This window comes from Maylandia zebra, linkage group LG1, assembly GCF_041146795.1.
Source record: "Maylandia zebra isolate NMK-2024a linkage group LG1, Mzebra_GT3a, whole genome shotgun sequence".
Lineage (NCBI taxonomy): Eukaryota > Metazoa > Chordata > Actinopteri > Cichliformes > Cichlidae > Maylandia > Maylandia zebra.
Genome location: NC_135167.1, coordinates 19,957,812 through 19,978,869, shown reverse-complemented (window position 1 = coordinate 19,978,869; position 21,058 = coordinate 19,957,812). Strand labels below are relative to the sequence as shown.

At 40.6% G+C, this 21,058-nt stretch overlaps 1 protein-coding gene across 1 annotated transcript; it reads left to right on the top strand.

Annotated features, from left to right (window-relative positions):
* The first annotated feature begins 549 nt into the window (after nucleotides 1–549).
* Nucleotides 550–19,559, top strand: LOC101479862 (polycystin-1-like protein 2). Its single transcript, XM_076887479.1, has 37 exons — nucleotides 550–871; nucleotides 1,939–2,127; nucleotides 3,237–3,347; nucleotides 3,531–3,678; nucleotides 3,764–3,993; nucleotides 4,082–4,492; nucleotides 4,592–4,719; nucleotides 4,825–4,972; nucleotides 6,128–6,355; nucleotides 7,233–7,375; nucleotides 7,481–7,660; nucleotides 7,774–7,911; nucleotides 8,366–8,512; nucleotides 8,603–8,727; nucleotides 8,803–8,923; nucleotides 9,319–9,447; nucleotides 9,527–9,752; nucleotides 10,639–10,829; nucleotides 10,928–11,158; nucleotides 11,330–11,431; nucleotides 11,579–11,757; nucleotides 11,843–11,989; nucleotides 12,093–12,292; nucleotides 13,307–13,530; nucleotides 13,623–13,839; nucleotides 13,920–14,386; nucleotides 14,633–14,729; nucleotides 14,852–14,992; nucleotides 15,075–15,260; nucleotides 15,542–15,872; nucleotides 16,529–16,662; nucleotides 16,756–16,883; nucleotides 16,988–17,148; nucleotides 18,280–18,490; nucleotides 18,625–18,726; nucleotides 18,813–18,944; nucleotides 19,091–19,559. Exons 1-37 carry the CDS (start codon nucleotides 550–552, stop codon nucleotides 19,256–19,258), a joined length of 6,873 nt encoding a protein of 2,290 aa, XP_076743594.1. The 3' UTR covers nucleotides 19,259–19,559.
* Nucleotides 19,560–21,058: the final 1,499 nt, after the last annotated feature.

Sequence of the window (21,058 nt, the reverse complement as noted above, 5' to 3'; positions counted from 1 at the left end):
AGTGAATAATTCCAGGTATTTTCCACAAAATACATTTTGACATGTCACAGCAGGTAGAAAAAGCAAACTTACTGTTTTGCTATGACTGTTTGCCCTTGAAGAGATGGAAGTCATTGTCAGTGTGATTCGTAACAAATTAAAATCTCAGCTCTCAAGAATACAGAGCTTTCTGTGCAGGGGAATTCATTAGTGTAGAATTGCTCCGATAATTTTTTTTGATTATCCTTAAAGGTGTGTTTTAACGTGAACAAGTCTGAACAAGATCAAGCTCACAGTGACGGGGGTTACATCAGGTATGACTGTGAGGCTTATCTCACTGTGCAGGTTGTGAAGCTCTGCAGTAATGGAGACAGAGGAGCAATCTGGCTGTTGACAGTGAGCTTTTAACCCTTTTCACTGCACAGGCAGGCTTTGTTTGACTCCAAGGATTATGGCCACATACAAAGCTCTGCACCCATCAAGAAAGCCATCCCTGTCAGAGCTACTGACGTCATTACTCTTTAAAAACAAGATGCTACCAGAGAGTCTGAAGACTGTTCAGCTTCAGAGATGGACAGAACCGCTTCAGCTACGCTCACTTTGGTGGTTTTCTTCCTCTGCTGGAGTTGTCACGCCAAGGACGATACTGAAGCTCAATCCTGCCCAGAATACCAGGAAGGTTTCGATGGCTCGTGCTACGAGTTTGTGGATCTGCAGCGATCCTTTCGAGGTGCTGAGGAATGGTGTGAGCGAGGCGGAGGACACTTGGCCTTTATCCTGAACGATGAGACGCAGCAGTTCCTTCAGAAGCACCTGAAGCCTGACAGGAACTGGTGGCTCGGAGTGGCACCTGCTGCTCCCAACCTCACGCTTGACTCTGCTGCCACTGAGGGTGAGAGGAGGCACTGAATGACTTCTTATGACTGTATGCATTTCAGTGCTAACATAAACAGTTAGAAAAAAGGTTTTGCAGAAAGTTAGTAAAATTATTGCTTCTTTAAAATAGACAAGAACTTCTTTGAAACACACTATAAATATTAAGTATTCTGGTGCACTTATTGACAGAAAAGAGGTATAAGTGATCAATGATTATATTACAAAGTGCACCATTTTATCTACTGTTATCTACTGTTCTGATTTTATCTGTTTTGATTTTATATACTGTTTTGTTTGTTTGTTTGTTTGTTTGTTTGTTAATTAGTTAGTTAGTTTATTTGCTTGTTTTAATCAATTTTAAATCATGCTTTTTATTTGTTCTTGTTTCTAATGTCTCTGTAAAGCACTTTGAATCACCTTGTTGTTGAATTGTGCTATACAAATAAATTTGCCTTGCCTTGCCTTGCCATAAATTTCAGAAATGAAGGCATTATAACCTCTACTGCTATCTCACTGGGCAGCTTGTGTGTGCATTGTAAATAACTGTGATGTGTTTGTTTACTGACATTCGCAGTGAAAGGAGCCCAGTTGGATATCTCAGCCAACAGGTGTAATGGGAGATAATTGTCACTCTTTTGAACTATTCAATAGGGTGGCTGTCACAAGGCCTGATTTACAGTGGTGTGTTTGTTTCCCTTCACAGAGGACAAGACTTTACCATTTATTCACCCCGTCTGTTCTTTACTGTCAGAAAGAAAACAAATGGGGATGCAGTAATAACATTTCCACCGCATTTCGCTTGATTATCAAAAGTAATTGTTGTGCTTTTTCAGGTGTTCTCGCTTGGTTGGACAGCTCAGATGTAAGTTACAGTAACTGGGTTAACTTGCCAGATGATCAAGCAGCCTGCGCGCATGTCCTGAGACACTCAGGCTTTCAGTGGGAAGCTACAGAAAACTGCAGCCAGGAATTTAACTTCATTTGCCAATTTGGTACGCGCGCTTAAAAAACTTCATATATGACAATACAATTATGCTGCTTCTTTTTCTTATGTAAATTTTCTTCCGTTTTTTCTCCCTGCAGATTCTGGGAGATCAATTGCATGTGATGGCCAAAACGCTACACTGCAGTGTGGTTCTGGTCAAGTTATAGAGATTGATGACAGTTTTTACGGTCGTAAAACAATCCACTACTGCCGATCCCAACTTACACCCTCGCCCACGTCTTCCCAGGAAGAGTGCAGCTGGATGGATGTAACAGATTATGTAACAGGTATTATGGGTCACATCTTTTTAATTGACTTGATCCAGCTTTTGATGGCAGCTATGATACAGAAACAGAAAAACATGTTTACAATAGGTTGGGCTACTCGTCATTTACTTAACCAGTTATTTACCTCGTTACATTTTAGAATGGTAAATTCTGCTGATGCGTGCAGTGTTTGTCTTTATTAAAGCAACATCATCCAAAAGCCAAGAAAAAACTTAGTAAAATCAATACTATTATGTTTTTGTTTCTCGATTCGTGTAAAACATAAAAGCCATCATTGCTCTGTGACTGCAGACAAAGGGGTTATACTGCCAGAAACTAAATTCGTGTAATCCCTCCCTGTTGGAGGTGAAAGATGGGTAGAGTGAATCTACATCCATATTCATAGCAGTATTAGTTATGCTGGAGGGGTTAGTAAGCTTCTCCCTCTTTAAAAAGCTTTTATGCAGTCTCACCAGAAGCTTGTAGATACAGAAGGAGGATGTTGAAATTTGATAGTATGAACATTAAATAGCAGCATTCTTTTTAAACATCCTTACCAAAAACAACCTGGGCAAGATTTATTTAGATTTAAATCCCATGTATGGTAGATGCAAGAAATCTGATTGGAACACTTATTCATACTTTTTGGGACCTTCCCCGTCTCCTTAAATTCTGAAGGGAGGCCTTTAAAATCTTGATCAGTCTCCAATAACTCCAGTATTTGAAATATTTGGTTGAAATAATATGCCTTCCAACATATAGGTTGCATTTGCTACACAAATAGCTAGAAGTTTAATGCTTATAAAGTGGAAGGATGAGACATGTCCCAACCACACTCATGGGATCAGAGACTGAGTGCATTTCCTGGACTGACTTTGAAGAGATCAAGTGATAATAGCCATTTATCTTGGTGAAGAATGCCAATTTCGTGACACATTTATTTAAAATAATAAATATTTATATCTCACTTGTTTATCTAGCTAACTCAATTTTAGCATTTATTGTTTTTATTTGCTTTTTGTGTGACTTTTTCTGCGTTGCCTGTAAAGTCTTATCATTAATGTGCAAACCCTAATAAATAAAGTGTGTTTTATTGCCGTTTGCTCGGCTTGCTGTATGTGTTATTGCAGCTCACTGCCACGGACTGCAGGCTTGCCAGGCTGGAGTAGATCTGAGCACTTTTGGTGAACCATGTCCGGCGCTGGGAAGTTACCTGTCTGCAGAGTATCGCTGCAAAAATGGTCAGATGCACGATTTCTTGTTTTATATACACTTTTTGCACTAAACCCATCAGCCTAAACTCAACCTAAATTCATAAAGACCAGCTGATCAAAACAGATTCCATAGTGCTTATGATGTTATGTGCAAAGATCTTTGACTGTATGTTTCCACAAGTCTAATTCAGTGGTGTGATTTCCTCCTAGGGCTTCAGCTGCTGATGAGTAAACTTGCAGCTGTCTTCGATAATGTCACCATCACCGTGAAGTGGCTCCTTCATCCATTCCAGGGAAACTTAACATGCACAGTGAATGCTGGGGATGGCCACACTATTGATCCGTACAGCCCAGAAGAGTGAGCAAAGATTTGCAGTTGACCAAATATGTTAGATGGATCTTAGTACTTTATTTATATCACAAACACTGCTGCTTTTTCACAGGATGGAGAGCACAATTATACACAAATTCACACATCCTGGTGTCTTCCTGGTTGGAGTGGAGTGCACTACCAGTGACTGGAATATCGCAGCTCAGAAGTCTATAACGATTCAGGAGCCAGTTGGAGACTTCAGTGTGATCATGTGTAATGGCCAGAATATGTCAACAGGTGGCACTAAATGCAATGCCCTCTTCAATGTTCCAGTTCAAATCCAACTTGCAGTGGAGGCAGGTGAGTCAGTTTGGCAGCACAAGGGGTGCGACGATACGTCCATTTCTCAAAAATAGAAGATCATTCTGTTCTTATTTTCTGTAACTAGGTACAAATGTTTCCTACACAATTCATCATGAAGCCCATTTAGTCGCAAATCAATCAGTGGGCAGCGGAAAAATGCCACACAATATTACCCTGAATGCAAGCATGGTGGAGAAGCTCGGTCATGGTTGCCACAACTTCACCTTAGCTGCATCTAACAGGGTCACAACCCGCACGGTGTCTGCTCATCTAGAGCTGTGTCTGCTGCATCCCGTTGAAGGCCTACAGGCCTCTGTGATTGCGGAGGAAGACGTATGTCCCGACTCTGCTGATCTCATCATTAACATTTCACTGGAGCGAGGAGCCCCCGTGGAGCTGCTCTTCACACTCACTGGAGCTGAGGACACTCTGTCGGAGAGCAGAGACATGCTCGCTGATGGCTTGCAAACTTACACATTCTCCAGCCCACTTAAAGGTACTTAAAGCTTGAGTCATGCTCCTGTTAAGACAAAACAAGTACCAGTTATATAGGATTTGTGCCCGATTTGGTTAAACATGATCTCTTTTGGTAAAGGATCTTTGCAAGTGAACGTAAGAGCCACCAATGGTCTTTCATCCTCTGATGTCGATGTGGACTTAGACAAGATTCTTGAGGCTTGCCAGAATTACTCTGACTTTTCACCGAGCACCAATGAACATACAGTATGTAAAATATCATTTTAAACAGAAATAATCTGGGAACTTGTGCAAAATATGTAGCCTGTTGCAGAAATGACTGCAGCACAATGACTCTGTTTTCATCTCCAGGCAGATAATGTGAGTGACAGTGACTCTGCTGACTTGAAAATAATTGCTACTCCTGACACTTTGGTTGACTACACTCAGAGGGTTACACTGACAGTAACTGGAACTGAATCACTGCCTAGCAAAGAACTGGCATATGAATGGGAATGCAGTAAGTACAACACTAATTCACTGATCACTAAATTGTGATATGATGCATGGGTCGAGGGAAACCTGGTCATTCAGATCCTTGTTGAAACCCCACAAGCTCTGCCACTGCATCATCGTGAAATTTGTTTTGGATGTATCGGGAAAATACGTAATCACACAACAGTACAATCAAACTGCAACTGTAATCTGTGATCATTACAAGACAAGAAACACCTAGAAGAGTGCATTATGCCCTAAGTCAAGAAAATTTGCACGGAAAATAGTGTCAGATTGCAGTTTTAGCAAACAGAGCTGATGCTGCACTGCATTGCTTATACAAAATGTTTTATGCTTCATCTTGCTATACCACAGCATTATTATGACATCATTATTATTGTGGTCTTATATTGAGACTGTTTCTGCTTTTTTTTCCCACACAGGAGATTGCAAATGCAAAAACAAAACAATGGATGAAACTCATGTGATTGAACGAGAATGCCTCCCAGATCCATTTGAAATGTTCAGATACATTTTAAGAGTAAAGAGAAGGACTTGGTTTAGGAAATGGGCTGAACTTGGAACAGCTTCTAAATGTGTCTCTGTTGTTCCTTCAAAAGAACTCACAGATGTCACCATCAGGTAAAATGGGTTTAATTAGAAACAATGGTATTTGTACAGGATTGCAAAAATGCATCAGGAACTACAACCAGTTACTTTATGTTCTTAATTCTTGCAGCTGTGATAATTGTGCTTCAATAAATGTGAATGACCAGGCAAAGCTAAGACTGAGCTGTTTGACGACTTGCCCGCATGTAGTTTGGTATATTGAGGACCTTAAACCTTTGACAGTAAGTCTGAAACAACAACAGGAAATGTGGCTAAATAGACCGGTGTGACAAACAAGAAATAACTAGTGAGTTCTCCTCAGGGTAGCCTCGGTAGATGCTACTCCAAAGTGGGAAGACGGCCCCTTACGGAGAAGCACGATGGCAACATTGAATATACCGTTCACAGCCAATATCTAAAAGTCTCAAGGGGCATGCAGCAGAACATCACTGTAATTGCTTATGGTGTGTTTTCATGTCATAGATAGACACAGAATGTGTCTTTTAAAATACATTTTTGATCAAAGTCTAGAAAACAAATTATACCTGATTAATTTTTTTTTTTTAAACAGACAAGAAGGAGCCGGGGTTTGTCAAGTACACACTTCCGATACCAGACCCCGAGCCAACTGAACCACCTACAAACTCAGTAGTCACAACTGATGCACTGATGGATCCCTCAGTGCCCTCATGTAGCATCTCCCCACCGTCAGGAACTGTGCTCGATGCTTTTGGCATTACCTGCAAAACAACTTCTTTCTGCTCTACAGGCTGTCTCTATTGCTTCAAGACCAACACAGGTGAGAGTGTGGTGGAGTGTAATTAGTGTTATTGATGAAAGCAATCTCACAGCTTTTCTGTTTTGATAGTTTTATTTAGCTTTTTAGCCCTTGCCACAAGAGGTCACCACAGCAGACAGCAACCACATGTTTGATTTGGCAGTTTTATATCTGGAACTAGTGACCTTTTGTTTGCCAAGTGAATATGTAAACCACTACACTATGGGGCCACTAACTCATGAGCAGAATATAAATAAAGCTTTTGTGGTATTTTCGGGCCACGTGCCAGCATCAGCTGCTGCTTTATCAGTTCAAACAAATTGTACAGCTCAGTTGAGAAATGTTTTTTTGTTAGATCGTAGCGCTTTAAAATAAAAAATCTCAGTAGGTGGAGTCGTCGTGGTCTGGGTCAGCTGACCCAGCATTTCTCAGTTTGAACTTTCTAGTATTTATTTAAGAGTCTCTTTAATTCCAGGGTTGCTTAATGTTTATGGTTTTCTTGTGTTTTCCTCTTTGCGTATTCAGTTTGTTCTTAGTTCCTCATTCCTTTAGAGCCATTCCTCTTTCCTGTCTCAAGTCTGTGTCTATGATCTTTGTCTTGAAACTTACTTAGTGCGTGTTATTAGCTTTAGGTTTACAGTTTTCAGTTTTCTTAGTACAAATCCCAAACATAAGCTATAAACCTGCCAACAGCCTACAATAAATGGTTCACAGTCTGCGTTCAGGTCCTCACACTACTCTCCACTACACATACTTGACAGGAGTGGTTCGAAAAGTTGGTGGTTGACTCCCCGGAGAAAGTAAATTAGTTTTCATTTTGATACTTTATCAACCAATGTGTAGGTACGTAATTGAGAATCAAGTGCAACCGTGCTAAACTGCTTCTTTTGTCCTTTAGGCACACATCTACGATGCAGTACTTCAAATGAGGTGAGGTCAGTCTTCTTGCCTCTCGGCGATGCCAACAACAAGTACAGTTTGTCTGTTGTGGTGACTGTGAAAAATGAGCGAAAAACAGCAACTTCAACTGTCATCACTCAGGTTGGTCATCAGTCAATTATTACATTTTCTCAAATACAAAAAGGAAGATTAGAGAAATGCTAATGATTAATTAAATAACCTCAGTTATTGTGTTTCTACCTTAAGGTACGGAAAGGTGACTCCAGTGCCTCCGTTAGCACTCTCCAGTCTGCAGTGGAGGACTCTGTGAGTCAGTTAGAGGAGCAAGGTCTGCTCACCGGTGAGGCGCTTGGACAAATATTTGCTTCTGTTTCCGATATGCTGAATACAGTGAGTGGCCAACATCAGAGGGACGAGCGGTCAAAGGTAACAGAATGCAGTTAATGTTATAACTGGACCGGATAACACTGCTGTGATGTTTACGAGGCCCACAACTTGCGAGTGGAGAACATGATAATCATCGTTTCCTTCTCTTTCAGCTGAGAGAGCAAATGCTGACCAGAATGAGTACAGTTCTGCAGGACTGCCCCAGCAACACGACTCAGGAAGTGCAAGTGACCGCCAGAGCTGTGGCTGGGCTCACGCACCGCTCAGAGGAGCTCAGTCCTGCTGCTCAAGTATAATACATTAGATATGCAATAAAGTGCAGTGCAGACCACCTGCTTTGATAAGGCTGTAACAATACCTGCTGTCTGTTTGCATTATTTATTTAAGGATCAGTCTGAAGTCTTTAATCAGTCAAAGCTGATTAAAGACTAAAAATGTGACGTTGGCACAGATGTGTAAAACACAGCAGGATTAAGTGAAACCAGTATTCAATCATGCAAAGTCAGTCAACTTCTTGAGTAGGACTCTTGAGAACAACTGTTGAATTTAACTGTGCAATGAATATATTTTGCAGCAACACCAAGCTAAAAAACAACAACAAATTAAGTTTAAATACTTAATTTGGGTAGTTTAAATACCCATTTAAACTACAGGTTTAGTGTAATCATAAGCCTTTTTTGTAGGCTTAAGGCAAATCAACACTGACCCTTTTGTGGTTTCTGCTGCTGCATTTCCTCTCTCCAGGAAGAAGCGGGTTCTCTGTTGGTAGACCTCAGCTCCTCCCTCAACAGTATCAGCATCAATCAGCAGAGCACAGATGATGTAGAACTGGTGCAAGCAGCTGCACCCATAGTTGAAGCAGCCAGTAATATTTTGAATGTTTCATCAAATGTGAGAACAAAATTATGACATATCATGCTGGATGTCATTCCTACGTCCACTGCGGTCTTTACCAAACAAGATGTTGTATGTTCTCCTTAGAAAAAAGTCTCAGAGTTTCTTCTGACTGGGATAAATAATGTCCAGAGTGCTCTGCTGAATAACAAAGAGCTGAACGGAGAGCCTGCCATCATTGACTCTGGTCAAATCAGTGTGTATGTGAACAGGTAAGACATAACAGGCTCTGACTTGGACATGTGCTCAAGAATTCCTGAAGATAATTATAACACCGTCTTCTCCAGGATTTCTCCAGAAAGCATGCAAATGCTGGATATAAATGCTCAGAAAAACAGCTCCTCGAGTTTTTCCTTCCCTGCTCTTCCTCCTCATATTGTCTCTCCAGATGAGCCAGTGGACGTCAGAGTAAGTGTTTGCACGCTGGAGGGAAGTGGACATCATCATCAGTATATTTTTGAGATTTTTCTCTGTTTTCTGTTCTAGTTTTCTTTTTTAGTCAGCATTTGTTTTTTCCTATAGCTGAAAGTCCACAGTTTAGATTTGATGAACGTATCATTTTAGCTCCAGCAATAAGAGATACAAACAGACCACCTTATTTGTAGGGTTATCTCTCTTTTCTGGCTTTGTAAACTACAAGATGTTGGAACCATTTAAAAGAATTACAAACAAGTAAAATCATAGAAATAAAAGCGAGAAGGAAAAGGTGTTTTCAGAAAGCAAAAGCAAAGTTTTGTAGATGGAAAAAAAAGGCTTCACCAAAATCATCTGAGCCTCTATTTATTGTATTACCTACTTTCTAGATGATGAGTTTTGAGAAGAATCCATATTCTTGGAAGGAGGAGAACATCACAGGAACTGTGGGATCCGTTTCCCTCACCAGAGTGAATGGCAATGTCATTCTTGTTGAGAACTTACCTGAAGAGATAGAGGTACTATTGTATAAGAGATACTTTTATTTACTTTAGTTTAAGAAGCATTTGGGGCATGATGTCTTTTCTGGAGTTTCAGATTCTCCTACCCCGGCTTGACAGTGGACAGGAGAACAGCACAGTCCTGGACCTCGCCAATTTCAGCACATTAATAATTGATGTTCCCTCTCCGGATGTAACACTGGTGCTGAAAACTGAGCCTTCTGAAGACATTTCCTTCATGCTCTTCCTGGGATATAAAGATTATCCAAGTGATAAGGATTATGTAGCCAAGACAAAGATCCCTATAGAGAGCGCGAGAGAAGGTCAGTATTTTGTTTTTAGAAAAGAATATTAGGGTTGCATATAATTAATGTAAATTCCTTTTTTATCTGGGCTTCTTTTTCTTAAAAAAACCGACATCCCTAAGTATCATGATAACACAAACACTTCTTTTGCGTACTGCCATGTTAAAGTTTAGGACAGCACAATTAGAAAAAGACTGAATGAGCCTTTTTAGCTTGTTTTGGAGGGGTTTCCAGGAGAAAACCTCTTCTCTCAGAAAGAACATGACAGCACAGCTTAGGGCTACAAAGTTTCATCTGAACAAACCACAAGAGTTCTGGAAGAATGTTTAAAGAGATGAGACCAAAGTGCAGCACCATGTTTGATTAAAACACGCAGGATATCAGCACAAATGCCTAAAACCAAACCTCAGCCTGATTGAAATGCTGTGGTGGGACCTCAAAAGAGCTGTGCATAAACTAATGCCTAAAAATGAAATGAAGAACCATTGTAAAGAAGACTGAGCCAAAATTACATCAGAGATCAATGAAGCCTAGCAGAAAGTGATTATTTTTAAGTTACTGCAGCTAAAGGTGGTTCTACAAGCTCTTGCCGGGCGTGGTAGCTTTCTTTTTCACGTGACTGCAGAACAAACATCCTTTTCATACTTTGCAGATAACAAATAACAGTAGATCCCATTCCTGTGTGGTCATGCATGGTGAATAATGTACTGTATAGTATAATGTAGATGTAAATCTGCATTAAGTTGAAGATAGCTCTCAAATTGTGGGAACCAGAGCCACATTATGAGGGCATCTCTACCTCATGAAGACAAGGATTAAGCATTAAGGTTATGCAAGCAGTAATTATGGTTAAAGTTAGAATGAGTCTTCTTAAAATTATCTCTGTCTCTCTGTTATAACACAGAAGAAAAATTTACTTGGGTGCTGAGTCCCAAAGACAGAACAGATGATGTTGGTGTGCACTACCTTGTTATAAAGCCCATTGTAGAGCCAGGAATCAAATCCATCAACGCCAGTGTCACTGTCATCTCCATCGCTGCCCAGTGCAAATACTGGAATGAAACTGGGTCTTTTTGGAGTGAGGATGGCTGCAGGGTAGGTGGAAAAAAATCACATCCAAACTGATTGCATTATTACTTCCTTAAAATGTGGAGTGTGAGGTTTGATCACCTGGCTTCCTGTTTTGTTCACAGGTTGGTCCACTCACCACACCTTTGGTCACTCAGTGTCTCTGTAACCACTTGACTTTCTTTGGCAGCTCCTTCTTTGTCATGCCTAACTTAGTGGATGTGTCACGCACCGCTGAACTTTTTGCTACATTCACAAACAACCCCGTTGTGGTGTGTTTTGTCGGAGCCATTTTTTGTGCTTATCTATTGGTGGTGGTATGGGCGCGCAGGAAAGACATGCAAGATTCAGTCAAGGTAAAGTAGAGCTTCACCAGTTTACACCTTTTGCTTTTAAGAATTTCATGCTAACCTTCAATGTTTCATCTTGATTTTACTTTAATTTTGTCTTGAAATTAAAATTTTACCATCATGTTTTTAAAAAAAAAAAAAAAATCCTAAACGTTGCCCCATTGCATCCACTTCCAGGTCAAGATAACAGTTCTTGAGGACAACGACCCCTTGGCTCAGTATCGTTACCTGCTGAGTATTAACACAGGACACCGACATGGGGCATCCACTTCCTCTCAGGTCAGTGATGTTGATGCAGACTTGGATGGACTCACAGCAAAGGCAAAACCCATCTGATGTTTTTGTTGAACAACGTATGATTGCGGTATTCTGATGGCTCTCACCATCCAAGCCTCGACTAACCATTTAGTTATTTTTTTATTTTAGGTAACCATAACTCTGCTGGGTACAGAGGGAGAAAGTGAGCCCCACCACCTGACAGATTCGGAGAAGCCTGTGTTTGAGAGAGGTGGGGGGGACATGTTTCTGCTGACCACACACTTTTCTCTTGGAGAGCTGCAGAGCATAAGACTGTGGCACGACAACTCAGGAGATCACCCTGCGTGGTACGTGGGTCAAAGGGAAAAAGGCTAATGATAAGCTTGAGCTGTATCAATATTTTTGAGGATCTATACTTCAATCAATGTGCAGGTATGTTAGCAAAGTGATGGTGCAGGATCTGGAGACTGGTCAAAAGTGGCACTTTCTCTGTAACTCCTGGCTGGCTGTAGATATGGAAGAGTGCACTCTCGACAAGGTATTCCCAGTAGCAACGGAGGTGGATCTAAAGAGATTTAGGTGAGACTTGTCATTTATTCAAGGGATTTTGAATCCACTCTGTTTTTGGAGTTTGTTTTCTTGACTTTAATTTCTTGAATCACTTTTCTTAAAAACTTTTTAGTAATCTGTTCTTCATGAAGACAGCCAAGGATTTCCGTGACGGCCACATCTGGTTCTCTGTCATTAGTCGACCTCCGTGCAGCACTTTCACACGTGTGCAGCGAGTGTCCTGCTGTTTTTCCTTACTGCTGTGCACCATGCTGACCAGCATCATGTTCTGGGGCATCCCCACAGACCCCTCTGAGCAGACGATGGACCTGGGTAAGTAACAAAATGTACACAAAGCTTTCACAAAGCTGAAAAACAACAGTAGGTAAGTAATTTTGTAATGCAAAGTGTTTAATATTTAATCCAAGAGTTTTTGATACTTCTGCATCATAAGTGTAATTTTTTATTTTGTTAAAAACTTTATGAATACAATCAGACACATGCAGCAAATTATGCAAATTAAAATTCATATATGCAAATTGATGTTTAAATACTTTTTGTTAAATAATTTGTTACAAGATTCAATAAACACAACAGGTTCAAATATTTTGATTTTGATGTGAAGAGAAATCTCATGGTTGATGTGGAGTTTGATGCTCATGATGCTCATGTGAGTTTTGGATTCCTGCATTCATTTTATTACACTCTCCATGAATTCTAGTGTTTTGTTTCTTGTTTGGTTCAGTTTTGGGGGCCCTGTTCCCAGTTCAGGTTTTAGAATTGAGTGTTACGATGTGTTTCAGTTTGTTCTAACATTTTATTTCAGTTCATGGCTTGATTTTAGTCTGTTTCCCAGTCTGTATTCCCGTTTCTTTGTTTATGCACTCGCTCCTTCTGCATCCCTGACTTCCTGCTTAATGGAATCCTTTATGGATGGATCAGGTCTGCTCCTCCCTGATTTTACCTGTTGTTAAAAACTTTCTCATACATCCAGCCCTCACCTGTGTCTTGTTTGTCTATAACTCTGTTGCATATTTGTAGCCCCGTCTTCGCTTTTTTTGTGGTTTGGTCCCAGATTACTTTGCTCACTTGTTTGTTTGGACTTACACTTAGTTTTCAGTATTAAAAGCTTTTCTTTAATTGCACATTTCCTTACCTTCAAGTCTATGCATCGTCAAAACTGACAAGATTTACAAATTTTACATACGTGCAAACGAAAAGAAGAATATCTGATTGATTTTTTACAAAAGATTTGGTAGCAGGAGTAAGTAAGACCAACATAAAAAGATTTAATCTTTCATCAGTGTTCCTTAAAACCCAATTCAAAGTAAGACTTTAACTTGGCAGGTCACATCGAGTTTACCTGGCAACAGGTTATGATTGGAGTTCAAAGTTCAATCATCATGTTCCCCATCAATCTGCTCATCGTGAGTATCTTCAGAAACACTCGTCCTCGAGAGAAAACCACCAAAGCAGATGCAAAACAGGGGAAGACTGTCCAAGTTTCTCCCTCACAGACGTCGTCCCCACAGAAAGAGATAAAGGACATCACACCAGATAACGTGATGAAGGTGAAGTTTATGTTATTTGTACCTCTTCAGTGTAGTACCAGTAAATATTTTGTTCTCCATGTCTGAAGAGCTTGGTGTGGTTTCTTGATTAGGACATAAAAAGAATTGCTCAGTCTCTCTCAAAGGCCATGAAGAGCCCACTGCCACATCTGGAGCTCCATCACGGTCAGCAGGCTGACATCAACAGTCTGCTGTCTCTGGTGGAGGACATCATCAGACAGCAAAACCAAGCCGCTGAAGACTTCTACACTGATTCTTCTAAAAAAGATCAAGCTATGATCCTTAGTTTGGGTGCGGTGAATCTGCAAGGTAAACTGCACTATAATATTATAAATGCTTTTAAATTCTATATATAATTGATGTCCTTCTTTGTGTGTTTGCTTGGACAGAAACCAGTGTGTGGGAGGGCTCTGAAAAAACTTTAGATCTAGCCCAGAAGAAGAGCAACAAGAGCCGGTACCTGTACAGGCAACTGCAGCTTATCGAGAAGGAGCTTGGTATGTTGGGACCTTCTCAGTTTCCAAATCCAGACAGCTACAACCGAGCCATGCAGCAAGTTCATGGAATGAAGGGGCTTCTGGAATACCACCTACCCATGTCAATCCTGGATGGAGACAAGCTCAGCTGTTTCCCCGGGCCAGAGGAGAGTCTTGGTGGGAAGAAGAAATGCTGCCAAGGAGGGCTGCCGTGGTGGTTTGTGTTTATCGGGTGGATACTGGTGATCGCAACCAGTGGTGTGTCAGGATACTTCACTATGATGTATGGGCTGACTTATGGGAAAGACCGTTCTATAAGCTGGCTTATTTCCATGGTGGTCTCCTTTTTTGAGAGTCTTTTTATCACCCAGCCTTTAAAGGTGAGAAACATTACAGTATATGTAGGAGCAGAAGATTTTAGCCCACTTTAGAAGATTTTTTTAACTGACATTTTATTCAATTTTAGAAAATTACTAAACAATATCAAATCCGTTTTTGTGCGAAATACTGCACTGATTTACCTGTATACTGCAATTACTGTTACATTTTCTGAAGACAATCCACTCTAGACAAGCCATTTTTAAATGGGAGAGTCTGTAGGTCAATCTCTCTATCTTTTGCTGCAGGTTCTTGGATTTGCTGCTTTCTTTGCCCTCGTCCTGAAGAAAGTTGACCAGGAGGAATACGGAGAACCAGCCATAGAAGAAAGTCTCAGAAGCCCAGGTAGTTTTATTTTGTATCCTTGTTTTTTTTTTTCTTTTTTAATTTTGCATTGCATCTTTTGCATTGTTTTGTGTTGAAGAACAAAAAATGCAATGCATCTAAAATCTAAAATCCTTCCCCAGACAATCCGGATGCAGTCCAGGCAGCAAGAAGAGACAGCACCTGCAGTTTCTATAAACCACCACCTCCCACTGATATCGAGAAGATGCGGAACAACATGATTAAAGAGCAAAAAGTCTTTGCACTCATACGGGAGATTGTCGGTGAGGAAACCACTTTGATTCAAAGCAAGAACAGGAACTAACATTTTAACAAACTGATGTAAGGGATCTGTTTTTGTTGCAGTCTATACGGGATTTATGTGGATGTTACTCCTGGTGGCATACGGTCAGAGGGACCCCAACGGCTACTTTCTGACTCAACACATTCGCAAGAGCTTCAGCAAAGGCATCTCAGACACAATGAGCATTCAAGATGTGTTCAACTGGGCAAACACGACTCTGCTGAGCAACTTGTTTGGAGAGTACCCAGGTCAAATATCAGTGACGCTAATTGGCACACAGAATGTTTTACATGAATCCCTTATGAAATTTGAAAATCTTTTAGTTTAGTTTTGATAGTTTTTTTTAAAATAAATAGCTGAAGCTTATCTTAATTAAAAACAATTTTAAAAATGTAACAATTAAATACAAGATATTAAACAACTCCTGAGAATTTAACAATATTACCCATGTGAAACTAACTCTATATTTATGTAGTAAAGCATAAAGATTCATTAAAATTTCTTCTTGTCATTTGGAAATTGGTACCAGGATTTATCACTGATGGAAACTCAAGGCTTGTGGGCAACGCTCGTCTCCGCCAGGTGAGGGTGCAGAAAAACTCTTGCCACATAGCTCGATCCATGCAGGAGTCTATCCCGGACTGTCACACTCCGTACTCATGGGAGCTGGAGGACATGGGCTCCTACGGCCCAGGTTGGACTCGACCTGTAGGTCGTAATGCTTCAACGAACATTCACGACCCGTGGAAGTACAAGTCTCAGCGTAAACTGAGGGCCTACCCCATCTGGGGCAATGTGAAGCTCTACAGAGGAGGAGGGTTTGTGATGGATCTGGGGCCAGATTTCCAAAACTCCAGCAGGTAGTTAATTTTAATTGCGGGTGACATTATTGCACTTAAATGGTATAAAGAGTAAACTGAAAATATTTAGAATTCAGAGCATTTATCAAATAAAAATATTAAAATTAAAATATTGTTTCATACATAATGATTGCAGTTGTAACTTGTGGGTTGCAGGTTTAATTACTCTTATTAAGACAAAGTAAACTTAAATGTATGATGAGTAGACAGGAGCCATTGCATTGGTCTCCAGAAATATGACTATTATGACCAAATAAGTAATTTGCTTCTCAAAAAAAGATCCACATCCACATGGCTCAGCTGATACTCTTCTCAATGAATATTCACTTTATAAATCACATCTATGCTACACTTTGGGCTACTTTAGCCTGCTCACAGTTGCAGCATGTAGCAGCAGGCAGGTTTTCAACCATCTCCTCCTGAGCTGACTTAATCAGTGTCATATCTCTTAACACTGATAGATGCTTTGCCCTTGCTGGTCAGAAGATCCCATTTATACTGGCAAATCTAAATTTCTGCAGATAGAAAAAACTATCTTGTGTCCCTGACTGGTTCTGATTTGTCTTTTTTATCCTCGTAGGAAAGAACTGTTAGTCTTGAGTCACGTTTTAAAGTACAAAATCTGTAAATTACTTCGTTTATCGTTGCTGCTGTAGAACCCTTCAGTACCTTTATGAGAACACCTGGTTTGACGTGTACACCCAAGCAATCTTTGTTGAGTTCACTGTGTACAATGCCAATGTCAACCTCTTCTGCATCGTCACACTCATGCTGGAGACCACAGCAACAGGTAAGTAGACCAGATGTAGATATTCTGTGTGAGTTGCACAAATCCTCAACCGTTATGAGAACCACCTAATCTGTCATACCGTGTTTCTAACAGGAGCGTTCCAGTTCTGCAGTGAACTTCAGACTGTGCGTCTTTACCAGTCGACCGGTGGCCTTCACATCTTTGTCGTGGCTTCTGAAATCATCTACTTTCTTTTCATCATCTATTACATGTTTGTTCAGGTGCACAAGCTTTATCTTTTCTTTGCTAATATAAATATAAGTTATTACAAGTGAAGTTATACAGTAAATATGCTCACCTGATTCTGTTTCCTATGTGTTTACAGGGAAAGTTGATGAGGAAACAGAAATGGACTTATTTCAAGAATAAGTGGAACCTGCTCGAGTTGGCGATCATCATTCTCAGCTGGAGCGCCCTGTGTGTTTTCATCAAGAGGACTTTACTCGGGAACAGAGACATGAACTATTACCAGAACAACAAAGAGCAGTAAGCAATAAGAAATGCTGTGAGTTTATGAACCACTTATGTATTGCTCTGCCCACCAGGAGCTGCACAAATCAGGTTTTTTTCTATTTCTCAGCATGCAAGGTCATAATTTAGTGGCTCTCCAGTAGCATGACCATGCATTGATGAAACGAATTCACTTTGGCAGAGAGTGCATACATCATGCTGTGCTACTGGTAGTTTGGGAACACTAATTTTAGCTAAAACAAATCATTTGTGTGTGTGTGTGTGTGTGTGTGTGTGTGTGTGTGTGTGTGTGTGTGTGTGTGTGTGTGTGTGTGTGTGTGTGTGTGTGTGTGTGTGTGTGTGTGTAATCCCTGTGAGCCAAAAGCTCAGGCTTCAGGTTTAAATGGTCTGTTTCAGAGAGTTTTTTATCTTTATAGGGATGGGAAAGGGAGCTAAAATTGTTTGTTTTTGACAGTGGATGAATTGAAGGGCTTTACAAAGGTCTAGTGTAAAGCCTTGAATATATCTTCCCCATCTATCCCCCAGGTCTGCTCAGATCAGGGTGAGGACAACCTCATCATTAGACAGCGAGCGCTAGGGTCCGTGTGGATGTTTGTGTGTCTGTCTGCTTTTTGTGACCACGTGGGCTCGTCCATAGAGAATTTACATTACACCAACAACACATCCACCCCGGGTGATGGATTTCAAGCGGACTTCAAAGAAATATAATAGGGATAACTACTCAGCCGAAGAGTGTCCACAACAAAGACTTAACGTGTGAGAGGATTATTTTTAACTGTGAATCAAGTGAGGCTGTCTAAATAGAGTTCAGGACTGATGTGGAGTTGGAAATGAGCATCAGAGGTCCACTTTAATTCATTTTTAACTGGTAAGTTTTTAATCTTGTGTGTACAAGATGACATAACAAAAATAACTGGTGCACATAAGATAAAAATGTGTGCAGATGGAGAAAGATCACCTTAAGGAAACGAAAACATACATGCAATCCACATCAAGAGTAACTGTGCTATATGACATTTTAAATCTTGATTTATGATTGTGATGGTGAAAATATTTATTTGTATTCTACAGTGAGCAATAAAGGCTTTAAAAATAAAACAATTTAAAGAAAATAAGTCATTTTCTTTCTGTTTCTGCTCTGTCCAGGTTCGTCAGTTTCCATGAAACAGCCAAGGCCGATGCAGTGCTTGGATATCTGATTGCCTTTCTGGTACTGCTGGCTACAGTCAAACTGTGGCACCTGCTGAGACTGAACCCCAAGCTGCACATGATTACAGCCACACTGCAGCGAGCTTGGACTGATATTTCAGGCTTCCTGGTGGTCATGACCATCATGTTTCTGGCCTACTCTATTGCTGTGAGGAGTTTCCCACGCTTAACATCAACATGCTGCTGGAGTCCATGTTTCTCTCTCTGTTTTATGTTTACTTTGTGAAATAGAAGTCATTTAAAGGTGGTCACTGACACAGAGGTGAACTTTCTATTTTCCAGTCTAACCTGATGTATGGCTGGAAGCTGTACTCCTATCGGACTCTGCTTGATGCTGTGCAGACCATGGTCAGCTTGCAGCTTGGTATTTTTAACTATGAAGAGGTCAGTATGAGACAATCATAATTCAACCACAGCTCACTTTTGCTGCTCATCCTCCTTCACTATAGTTCTTGCTTCTGGTCCCACAGGTACTAAATTACAATCCAGTGCTCGGTGCTTTCCTCATCGGGTCCTGCATCGTGTTTATGACCTTTGTGGTGCTGAACCTCTTCATCTCCGTCATTCTGGTGGCATTCACTCAGGAGCAGATACATCACAAGGTAACTCACCCACACCATGTCTGAAATGCTGCTGGTGTTATTGTTCAGTTCCAGTAGAGACCTGATTGTTAACATGTTTTTGTTTTTAATGACCTGAGATGAATTAATAATCCTTGAGTTATACTGAATGCTCACTGTTCTTGCAGCCGTCAGAAGAGGATGAGATTGTGGACCTGATGCTAATGAAAATCTGCAGTTTGTTTGGAATCAAATGTAAGAAAGAAGGAGACGGCCTGACCGGGACGCCAGACACGTCGTCTGCGCCGAATAACACACTCTCAACTATTTCTTCTGGGAATATTCATGATGGATGATAAGTGGGACAGGGATAGAAGGTTAACATTGTGATACCCATCAAATGCTTTGCTTTAGTTCCTGCTTGCCTTCATTAGCATGATTTAGTTGTCATGTTGTTGTTGCTTTGTAACGCAATATTTTAACCCTTCCAAGTGTCTGTATTAGCATTTTTCTGTGCTGCTGCAGAGCTGGAACCATTGTACGAGAAGCTGATGCACTGCAGATGCTAGAAACTGAGGCGATCCTTATTTTATCCACATATGAGGCATTGTACGTAGAATGCAATTTGTTGTGATAAAGGAAATAAATTAGTATTTATGTGACTAAATCGTGGACAATATGCATTTATTCCATATAGGTACTCATGGATATTAGTGGAAACTTGCACTGGCATTACCCTGGCAAGGCTAATCAATACTGTCATTACTGTCCAGTAGTCAGCAGCCATGTCCAGTAGTTAATAGTAATATACTGAGCACTGTGTTGTGCTTAGCATTATATCCCCATGACCAATTCCTGTAAGAGCATCTCATATAACACAAGTTTAGACAACATACACAAGAGAGCAGAGCACAGAACATTCCAGTTAATGTGCAAGTTCTTTAGACTGCTCATAGCATCTTCAAGACCTCTTAAAGACGTTATCGCGTGAAGTCTTATCCATTCAAGCTACAAAAAAGGGAATTTAAGACACTTCAAACCCACATAATGTCTTCTTCCACACAGTGCATATGGTAAAAATCCATAGATCAGTGAACCATAAATACCAGTATGCAGTTCATATTACCGGACAACTGAAATTCTTTTGTTGCTCTAATGTGCATTAATGTAAAAGTCAAATTTTCTTTCTCTCCTGTCATCTAGTCTGGGATAACTGGTAGTTCTACATCACCTGCAGATGTAAATTTTGTCTGTCTCAGCTCTTTGAGTGAGATTTATAACCTATGAATGGATAGATAGACGGATACAGACTGCTTTAGACAATTCCTCTGTCACTGGGTCTTTACCAACAACACCAAAAATGTTAAAATGAGAAAAAGAATCAAATATTACATTTAAAATGTTAAAGTGTCTTTTGAAAACATGCCAGCAACGGTACTGATGACTTGAAGACCTGAAGGTTCCCTAGGTGCTGTGTGCTTGCTGTGGCTGACCAGGCTTGATTTTAAGCCTTTGAATTGAATTGTGGCACTACAGGGATCCTCAGGGCTGGAAGCAAACAAGCAGCAAGCTGCTAAGGACTTTTCACTTTCTATCAATGTCACAGTACGGCTGTGTGCAGGCAAAAGTAGGACCCAAACGCAAACTCACGGAGACGAAACGTAAACTCAAAAACACAGCTTTAATGCTGGCATAAAGTGAAACACAAAAAACAGTACTGAACTTAAACTGGGGAGACTAAAGCACGGGGAGAAATCACACAGCTATGAGGGAGGACGCAACACTGACAAAGAGAAACATGGGGCTTAAATACACTGAGGGATAACGAGGGGGAATGAGCCACAGGAGGAGAGCACAGCTGAGAGTAATTGAGCAGGACGAGGCAAGGGAAGCAAAACTAGAAACATTAACATAGAACAGACTGTGAAAGTAAAACAGGAAACACACTGACGGAACTCAAGACATGTGGACTTAACAGACTGGGGGAGACAGAACATAGGGATCTGAAACATGGAACAGAAAGGCACAGTAGATCAACATGAACATAACGCCACAGGGGAAGAGTAAAACTGAACACGATGAACACAGAAACACCAGACCTCTTCACAATAAAACAGGAAACATAATGAGACGTAGACATGACAACCCAAACTTCA